General features: G+C 42.0%; 1 protein-coding gene across 1 annotated transcript; it reads right to left on the reverse strand.

Annotated features, from left to right (window-relative positions):
* Positions 1-2,793: 2,793 nt before the first annotated feature.
* On the reverse strand, positions 2,794-9,613 carry LOC115156678 (B-cell lymphoma 6 protein). The gene is made up of 8 exons (XM_029704222.1): positions 9,560-9,613; positions 6,545-6,716; positions 6,195-6,416; positions 5,013-6,010; positions 4,734-4,901; positions 4,377-4,507; positions 4,088-4,225; positions 2,794-3,820 (listed from the first exon to the last, which is right to left on the reverse strand). The coding sequence occupies exons 2-8, from the start codon at positions 6,703-6,705 to the stop codon at positions 3,677-3,679; spliced, it is 1,962 nt and encodes a 653-aa protein (XP_029560082.1). The 5' UTR covers positions 6,706-6,716; positions 9,560-9,613; the 3' UTR covers positions 2,794-3,676.
* Positions 9,614-10,384: the final 771 nt, after the last annotated feature.

The following is a 10,384-nucleotide window of genomic DNA, read 5'->3' on the forward strand; positions in this document are numbered from 1 at the left end:
CTCCATGTCTGTCTGTACTTAATTTTCTTTGACAGGTTGACAGGTGAATACTTACGGACCCCCTCAAACAGGTAACTCCAACATTCACAGACAATTTACATTTTAGCAGACGCTCTTATCCAGAGCGACTTACAGACGGAAGGCCACACTATTTCAAGGGAATAGTCAACTTTAGAATCTAGACTTTGACAGGTGAATACTTATGGAGCCAGACAAACACCAGTAGTTCCAGTCAGACAGGTCACACTTGTTTCAAGGGTGTCTCAACTGTTTTCTGACTGGTCCCTGAGACTAATTTGGCTACTTCTACAGTGCTCAATATAATTGTTCCTCACTGAGATTTTGATATCTTTAACTATTTACAATCTCTTTATTTTGTGCCTGCCACAAGCGTTGTACTAACGGTTGTTGTTGGTATAACTAGTTTGCCGTATCAGACCAAACTCCTTCAACATTGTTTACATTACATTTATTTGATTTCATCCAAGCTTTCTGTAGGCTACCATGATCACAAATGTGTTAATATAATATATGCCATTTAGCAAGCTTTAGCTAAACTCCTTGTGTGTTATTGCTCAATTCAAGGGTGAGTGGTTATAGCCACAGTTATAGTTACATTTTATTTACGGTCCCGTGTGGCTCAGTTGATAGAGCATGGTGTTTGCAACGCCAGGGTTGTGGGTTCGATTCCCACGGGGACCAGTAAGGATTTTTTTTCATGAAATGTATGCATTCACTACTGTAAGTCGCTCTGGATAAGAGCGTCTGCTAAATGACTAAAATGTACATTTATTTTAAAAAATCTGATGCAATTGTGTAATTTAAGTGTAGAAACAGCCATCATAGTAAGTATTATGTAACCATGTACAGTTCCACTGCAACACTACCTAACCATGTAACTACATTGGAAATACTGATGGGTACAGATAGGTATCACTCCAATATCAGTCAACCCAATTGGCCAGCAGAGGGCAGACTGACATCACCAGTGTTTCACTTGTTGAGAAATGTCACGTCACCATTTTTACTTTATTTGTTATTCGAGTTTTTCCATGTCAATTTCTCAATTTAAACGGGCAATCGGCAGTTGCTACAGTACATACGTTTTTTTTAACTTAATGATATGTACCCATTGTTTCTTGAAGAATATAACTTATAAATGCCTCATGAGATTAGTTTAACTGTCGTACCCTATCAGCACCCCAAATACAAGCTTGTTTTTCTGCAATGTTTTTTAACAAAGTAAATGTAAAACAAAGACCGTAGAGCCTCGACATGGTTAAAACTAGCAGTTTTGATACCCTGGATGGTCAATACTTGCATCCATAGCTCTGTCTATGATTTTGAGAGTGGTTACATTTCTTCGGCCCCATCCCACATTTGAGGGGAGCATGCTTTGCTGTTGTTTCAACTGCTGATTGGCCCTTTAAACTTCCGCATTCACATCTTATGCAATGAATTATAGACGTCATCGAATTGTATCTTGTGATTCTTTGACACTTTAGCATGCCACTACTTCTGTGTTATGTGTTCAAGGAAAATGTCCATTGAATCATCTTATCTTCAAAGAGCACTAAATGTAATTATTTTATGGAAATACAAGTGCTTTTTCAACTCTGGCCTAATATTAAAACAAAATGTGTTGTCTGTCAGTACATGACCAATGAGGACATTCAATATTGTTACATAAACATAAGTCAACTATAATGCCAAACTGTACCTGTTTCCTTTCACTACCTGTGTCATTCCACGAATAGAGTGCCTTTTGGGTAGTGTCATTTTGTAAAAAATAATTTATTCACCTAATTTTGACATTCTGTCATTAACTTAATTCCACTTAATAACAACTTAATATTAAACATGCTTTCCCATCTCAAAAGGCTAAATTAAGAAAAACTACAATTAAAGTGACAGGGTTGACAATTTCACCTTAAATCAGCCATAAATTCCCTTGTAACAGGGGGAACGGAAGCTTGTGTGCAACTAGGATGGACAATTGAATGCAAGCTTCACAAAAAATTTCTAGCCTACTTATGGGTAACAGGGTTGACGTGTTATGCTCGGCACACTCAGTTTTCCACCACAAAACAGATAATTGCCAAAATGAGAAGAATTAGCGCACTTAATTTGACACTGATTTGACAATGTTCCTTTTGGGAAGAAAAAATACATTTAAAAAAGTTTTGTTCACCTTACAGAGTTGACCTTAAACTTGAGTGACAAATGTAAATGAATGACTAATCACATTTAAATAAATACAAATCTTCAGAAACTTTCCCAATGCCACAAAATAACTTTTCAATGATGAAAACTTGGGTTGCCAAAATTGATTTTCTGTGAATGCACATTATTTAGTTCATTGAAACACACTGTGTAATAGAGATTTTAAAAGGTGAATTAAAGAGAAGGCTTTTATTCACCGAGAGGCTTGTAGGAAGTCACATCAGTGGCTACAGAAACACGGTGTCACCGAAACATTATCTGTGTGCCCTTTGCTCAGTCTGGCATCAAACTTGAACCATAACAGTCAACACTGGCAGACATTTGATACTGGCAGAAGAAACAGGTCAAAGGTAGAACATCAGTACAAAAAAAAAAAACGTAATTAAATATGGTTCTTAAACACGTGGTTAACCCATTTCCCTTCCCCCAGCGTAACACATTGGTGTGCGTCTCCCCACACATACTATCAAGTTTATTACATATCAATCCAGTTCATGTTAGGATGTGATATTTCCGAGACGTTCTTATTTGCATTGTCACACTGACAAATGATACCAAAAGATGCACTCGTGTTTTCATAACAAATTCCTTTATTTCTATTTCACATAAAGCTCTGCAGTTTACAAAGACAAATGCTGATAACGGTCCTGAGGACTTGTAGCTTGACAGCTGGTGTATTTACAGCTTGTTGGCTTGAGACAAAAAGCAGACAGAACAAATACGGTAGAAAGTGCTGACGTAGGACTTTGCGGTAATGAACTGAATGGACAAAAATAAACAAAAAAAACAACTTAGTGTAAGGCACCTTGAATACATTGCATATGTACCCGTGTCGAATAATATATTATTTTGACCAAATGACAGACGCAATAACAAACTTTCACTAGGTAGAAAGACAAAAGCGGCTGTACCTTAGTAATTACAGACATATACTCTGCCAGCAGAGGGCAATCTGGATAGATATTACATTATATATATATATATATATATACACACAATATACAAGATATAAGAAACTACAAATAACTGGATAATAAATTAGCTTATCTTCAGCTGAACATGCCCCAGTATACTTTATCTATAATATAATTGTACCAATGTAACAGTGTTTCTCATTCTCTAACAGTTTTAAGTGTCTTCTAAAAGAACACTGTCCTTCAATTGAAAACATTCAGGAATAAAGTATTACCCGATATAAGAATTCATATTCCAAAACTAGAATTTTCTAAATGTACATTCCATCAACACGTACCGGACTTCTATACAAACATAAAAGTAAAATGGCTATGAAATATACAATATGGTTCTATGTTCACATTTGGAGGGAAGCCATCTGCCATTTGCCAACAAACACAACAATCTCTGACAGTGTGGCACTAAGACGCTATGATGTGTTACTACGACAACGTAAGACGGTTGTCTGCCAATCAAATTCCATCTTCCCAGTGTCCATTCAGCAGGCCTTGGCCAAGCCAACGAGCATGTCCGTGTTCGCCCGGCGGTACTGAGCCTTGGTGTTGGTGACCGCGCCGTGCTTCTGCCGAAGATGCAGCCTCAACTGGCTCTTGTGGCGAAAGTGGAGGTCACATTTCTCGCACTGAGGAAGAAAAGAATGGAACGCAATGAGTCACTAATTCAATCAAACTGCCTGTCAACGGGTTCATTCAACGAAGGGTTAGCAGGAGGACAGAGGCTATAGCCGATATTCATTTAAGCTGAGGCCCTGGCTTGTATATAGCGATACTCTGCTTATGCTATTGATAGACAGTCACAGGAAGCCAGGAAGGGATTATTGAGGAAGTGGACCAGTCCCGATTTAGCCAATACACACTGGGTCAAGTGAACGGAAAGAAAAGGTGTTTACGTGGTAGGGCTTTTCTCCCGTGTGGATCCGTAAGTGGCTCTTGAGGGTCTGAAGATGGCGGAAGTGCGTCCCACAGATCTCACAGGGATACGGCTTCTCCCCCGTATGGATCAGCACGTGGGCACGGAGGTGCGCGACCTAGGAAGAAAATCCATAAGATACTTTAGATCTTGTAGGAGATAAATTCAAGTAAAAGAAAAGAATACATTAATTATATTACAATAACACATACAGTTTTGGACATATCTGTCCTTAATGAGTGAATCACAGTTCATAGCCGTTTCCTCACCTGTATGAAGCGAGAGCCACACGTTTCACACTTGTATGGCTTTTCTCCTGAGTGGATTCGGGTGTGGGTCTTGAGGTTGGCCGGACGGTTGAACTGAGCGCCGCAGATGTTACAGCGGTACGGTTTCTCGCCTGGATTGCAAAAGGTATATATATATATATATAAAAAAAAACATGAAACACTGATACCATTCCAGGACCTTGTATGTACTCTTGAGTACACAACACATTAGGGACAACTACTCTTTCCATGACAGACTGACCAGGTGAATCCTGGAGCATCGCACCGAGATGCACAAATACGATAAAACATTGAAAATGGGCGAATCTCTCCTTTAAGATGTAACAGAAGTCTTACCGGTGTGGACAGTCTTGTGGCTGGCGAGGTTCCCTTTGTAACGGAAGGCAGCCTGGCATCGGTCACACTTGTATGGCTTGTCAGCATGGACCTGGAGCATGTGGCCTTTCAGGGAGTCCGCTTCCGTAAACTTTGAGTTGCAGAAGTTGCAGAAGTTGGAACCATTCTCTACAACAGAAACATTGAGATTTAGTCAATGAAATGTGGAGCAGCATGAATGAAAATATACTGCGTTAATGTTTATAGCACTGTCCCCACTAACTGAAGTACATTACTCACCACCGCTTGAGTCAGAGTACTCAGAGTGCAGCTCATTGTCCTCCCCGCTGTAGGTGCCAGGGGAGCGGGGACACACCACCAGGTGCTGGGGGGCATCTGTACCACAGGAAGAGCATCTCAGTTGGCTAATGTTGTGATGGCTGGCCTGTGGGACAAGGATCTGTTCTCCGTGCGCGTTGACCATCTCTGCAGCCTGCAGCTCCTTCATCGGTCCTTCTGATCCATTAGTCCTGTTAGAGCCCTGAAGAGGGGTGCAGTCCCCAGCCTCAACACTCCCTCCCTGGGCCTCGTCCTCCTCCTTCTCCCTGGAGGTCTGGTTCATCACGATGAACTTGTACTTCTTCCAGTTGCGGGCCTTGGGCTCCTGGGAGCAGCCAGAGGGCTGGGTTGCATTCCTGCTGCAGCCGCTGGACTCGGTGGGGGAGTTGGGCTGGCAGTCAGAGCGGAGGGGGCTCTGCGGGCTGCAGATCACCCCTTTGCTGCAGCCTGGGGACAGGCTGAGGGAGTCTGGCTGGGGGGGCTGGATGCTGTCCTCCTCCATGGGGGAGGCCCCTCGGTGTTTAGGTCCCTGGAGCCCCATGAAGGGCCCCGACGGGCGGTTGGAACAGGGGAGAGGGCGGAGGATCGTAACGGAGGAGGATGAGGACTGGGATGAAAGAGGGTGGTGGATGATGGTGGTGGCCTCTGTGCGATTCACGGGAGAGAAGAGTTTCTGAGAGACGGAATCCCCTTTGTGGAGGTCACTGAAATTGAGGGCGTCTGGCAGCTTTCCGATGGGCAATGGGACGTGTTTTCCATGGACGTGGTGGGAGCTACCCGAAGCATTGATACCAGTGAATACACTGGGGCAGTAGCTCCTCCGGTCTCTGAGGGGAGACATGGATGTGTGGCTGGGGCTGGTCGCCAACCCATCCAGAGCCCTGAAAGCAGGGAGGTCCTGAGAGAGACGCATCGGGCTGGTCAGTCCCTCATCTCTCTGCAGAGTCACAGACTGCTCTCTAAAAGGGCCAGGAAAGAAGGAGAAACACCCATTTAGTTCCAAACAGATACTATTCAGATGTGCATAAGTAAAAAAAAATAGGGCCTGGAATATTCACTGACCCGACCAAGAAAAGTTCCAGGCACTAGTAGGCTACAAACCAAGTATAAATGGACGAGCAATTATGTAAATGTTGTTTGTACCTGGACTTGATGAATCTGCGGCAGGTGTCCACCACATGTTCCATCTGGAGGTATGACGCTGTGTTCATGGTAACCAAAACCAGGCTGTCCTTCAGGGTCAGGGTGGAGGTGTACATGAAGTCCAGCAGGATGGCAAAACCATCAGGGTCCACCGTGGGGTCCAGGCTGATGGCACTCAGGTTACTCTTCAGGGGGTCGGTGAATATGGAGTAAAAGAGCCCACTATAAAACAGGATTTTTTACATTTTTTAAATCGCATGTTAAGATTGTGCCTTTTTCTCTTACAACGGCAGTCGCATAGCACAAGATGAACGATTGGCCTACAAACACGTAGTTGGTCTTGAACGTACCTGCAGGCCACGAGGACTGCCCTGTGAGCGCAGAAGCGCTGACCGTCAATCTGGATTGTGACATCTGTCAGGATATTTCGACTGCGGAGTCGGTTGAAGTTGAGCAGAACATCACCAGCATGGCGGGTGAATTGAATGCAGCCATCTGCCAATGAGGCCATGATGTCAGAATCTGGAGAAACATGGAAAAATACAGTATCGATAAAGGACAAAATCCGCCAAGCTCAGACTGTGAGAGTTGCTGATTAACATAAACATAAAGTATGCAAATCTGCTCTAGTCATATATTCGTCATATGTTATACGCAACATGACCAAAAGTATTTGGACAGCTGCTCGTCGAACATCTCTTTCCAAAATCATGGGCATTAATATGAAGTTTGTCCCCCTTTGCTGCTATAACAGCCTCCACTCTTCTGGGAAGGCTTTCCTCTAGATGTTGCAACATTGCTGCGGGGACTTGCTTCCATTCAGCCACAAGAGCATTAGTGAGGTTGGGCGATTAGGCCTGGCTCGCAGTCAGTGTTCCAATTCATCCCAAAGGTGTTCGATGGGGTTGAGGTCAGGGCTCTGTGCAGGCCAGTCAAGTTCTTCCACACTGATCTCGACAAACCATTTCTGTATGGACCTCGCTTTGTGCACAGGGGCATTGTCATTCTGAAACAGGAAAGGGCCTTCCCCAAACTGTTGCAACAAAGTTGGAATAAAGAGAATTGTCTAGAATGTCATTGTATGCTGTAGCATTAATATTTACCTTCACTGGAACTAAGGGGCCTAGCCCGAACCATGAAAAACATCCCCAGACCATTATTCCTCCTCCACCAAACTTTGCAGTTTGCACTATGCATTGGGGCAGGTCGCATTCTTCTGGCATCCGCCAAACCCAGATTCGCCTGATGGACTGCCAAATGGTAAACGTGATTCATCATTCCAGAGAATGTGTTTCCAATGCTCCAGAGTCCACCACTCCAGCTGACACTTGGCATTGCGTATGGTGATCTTAGGTTTGTGTACGGCTGCTCAGCCATGGAAGCCCATTTCATGAAGCTTCCGAATGCTACGTTCCCTTTCTGTGAGCTTGTGTGGCCTGGCCTACGACTTCACGGCTGAGCTATTGTTGCTCCTAGAAGTTTCCACTTCACAATAACAGCTCTTACAGTTGACCGGGGCAGCTCTAGCAGGGCAGAAATTTGACCAACTGACTTGTTGGAAAGGTCGCATCCTATGACGGTGCCACGTTGAAAGTCACTGAGCTCTGCAGTAAGGCCGTTCTACTGCCAATGTTTGTCTATAGCGATTGCATAGCTGTGTGCTCGATTGTATACATCTGTCAGCAACGGGTGTGGCTGAAATAGCAGAATCCACTAATTGGAAGGGGTGTCCACATACTTCTGTATATATAGTGTATATGAGGACATATTGCAGCATCATAATCCTATTACCATTGTAATCCTATTACCATTGAACTTGGTGTAGGTGGCACCATTTCAATGTCCAACAAAGTAAAAAGCATTGCTGGAAATGGTACCACGTCTCTGAGGGAGGCTACATATCTAAAATGCCATGTCAGCTATAGCTAACTCTGAGGCATTGAACTCATGTCCATGGCATAAAAATAGTGACAAGCCATGATTGTTGTGGAAAAGTAGACTTTATACAGGCTACAGTAAATAAGTTAGGGCATTTGCTGGTACCCAAATATTGGATTACATATTGCTATTAGACCTACCATAGACATTATTAACCCTTACAATAAACGTACAAATACAATATTTGTACTTTTAGAAATTATGACCTTCATTTTACTGCAAATATTTTACTATACATTACTTAAGAAACACTTTAATAGAAGACACATTTAAACCCCGTTTCCTATTTGCTTTTGACCTATAGCCAAGCCCATAAATGCTGACGGCTCGCGCTTGGAACATGTTTCGCATTTAGTACATTCCGTTTTGGGGTGCGCACAGATTAGGTTGCTTCAAAATACGCTTCCTGTTCTTCGATAGGCCTATACGTGGAAAGACAGCTTGTTTAACATATGACATTTAACACTGGTTATACCCAATTTATTTTAACTAGAAAAATAAACTCGAAAAATTGGAATACGGCAATGCGAATAATAGTTTGTGGGATTTTAGGAGTTTCTAATGCATGTACGCACAGGACTACACATTGCACAGAGGCTCCCACTGTAAATGTAGTACAAAACGAGTAGGCAGTTATTGATAATAACGGTCCATAAAAACAAATCAAAAATGTAGGCCTACGTCAAAACATGATTTGTTTTGTCTCAGCATTGAACGAAAAAGTATTCGACAGATCATGAGTGGAAATCTACCAGCGAAGTTCAACCACTATCAGAGAGAGAGAGAGAGAAAAGTACAGTGCTCAAAGCTCAAATGTAGTACGCAGTGATCTAACAAGACAGGCTCGCCCTGTTGCGCGAATTTTCTTGCTCTTAGTTTACTGATATTTAACGACTATTAAAAGACACACACTTTTTGAGAATATCAAATTCATATTAGGCAGAAAAAAAAACTTCGATAAATCAAAAACATTCTGACTACATCAACCCAAAAGTAATCTTTATGTACAGTAGGATATGCTATAAAAGGAACTGCACATTCGGCCTAATATATTATCTCTCGATAATATCTAGATATTCGATTAAAAAAAAGTGAGCCATAATGTGGCAATACATTTTTTTTTTCATAATAGTTTCACAATGACAGAATGAACCACGAACTTCCGACTGAATCTCTGGCAAGCACGCTGCTTGAGCAGAGGGGATACTAGACTACTTGACCATTAATCAAGTAAAAACATCAGCAAGAAGTCTAGCAACTGCAGCCTAAGAAACCCTACTGTTCACAAAACTAAAGAAAACATAAAACAATGTCAAGAATTGAAGTATTTCAAGTGTATCAATAGAGGTCAATGAGCCACAACGAATGTCTACCACTACAAGCAACTTCTAGCATTATACTGTAAAATAATGAGGGGAAAAATTCACCTTATAAAACTTTCCTGGAAACTTCGTGCATCACCAGTTCTGAGAATCAAGTTCTAAGAAACTCAAGGGTTTAATTCTCGGAATTCTACCAGCGGGCCATACCATTTCCAAATCCGTGGGGAGGGTACATGGTCTTGTGTGTGTCTTTTTATCGTCATTACACGACATATATTTGGATATTCTATCTAGTCCGTAAATTAGAGACGATATACTATTGATTAAGTTTAAAAAAATAAAAGGGTGACATGGATTTTAACTATGACAACTATTTCATTCTTGCTCTATTATACCTCTTTAGTGTAACTGTCCAAATACAAGGTCACCTGACCATTCTATATAGACCTCGAAGAAAATGAGCTCGTTCACGAGGATGGACACGAGCAAGGTTTTGCGTAAAGAGATTTGATCTATAAATCAGGCGGTAGGTTGGTGGCTTGCCTGTCATTAGATGCTTTCTTTTTATTTTATTTTATGCACAACCCTCTACCATCACTACTATTTGTTGCCGAACATGTTCAGACTACTTTTTGGAGACGTCTTCAGTTTCAGCTATCCACTTTGGATTGTAACCTTTTTTTCCGTTCACTGTTGTGTGGAAGTAGGAGCAATTATATTAATTTTGGTATTGTGGGGGACAAAACAGTTAGAATCTTTTGACGGAAACGCACGCTAGTTTTAGGAAATAGTAGCCTATAGCACCACAATGCCCAACGTTGTAGTCTAAGGTGGTTGGATTCTGTATTAATAGTAATTTAGTAGTAAGTCTAGGCAAAAACATGTACAGAAATCTCCACCTACATAGGCGTGAATAAAACTTTTGCGCAA

The sequence above is a fragment of the Salmo trutta genome, chromosome 21 (assembly GCF_901001165.1).
Source record: "Salmo trutta chromosome 21, fSalTru1.1, whole genome shotgun sequence".
In the NCBI taxonomy this organism is placed as follows: domain Eukaryota; kingdom Metazoa; phylum Chordata; class Actinopteri; order Salmoniformes; family Salmonidae; genus Salmo; species Salmo trutta.

What these genes read in the sequence shown, in the direction of transcription:
- LOC115156678 (XM_029704222.1), bottom strand. Translation starts at nt 6,705, where the DNA reads ATGGCCTCATTGGCAGATGGCTGCATTCAATTCACCCGCCATGCTGGT. An exon ending in CCACAAGACTGTCCACACCG is followed by an intron (nt 4,508 to 4,733) that starts GTAAGACTTCTG and finishes TTTGCAATCCAG; the next exon opens with GCGAGAAACCGTACCGCTGT. An exon ending in GTGGCTCTCGCTTCATACAG is followed by an intron (nt 4,226 to 4,376) that starts GTGAGGAAACGG and finishes TTTTCTTCCTAG; the next exon opens with GTCGCGCACCTCCGTGCCCA.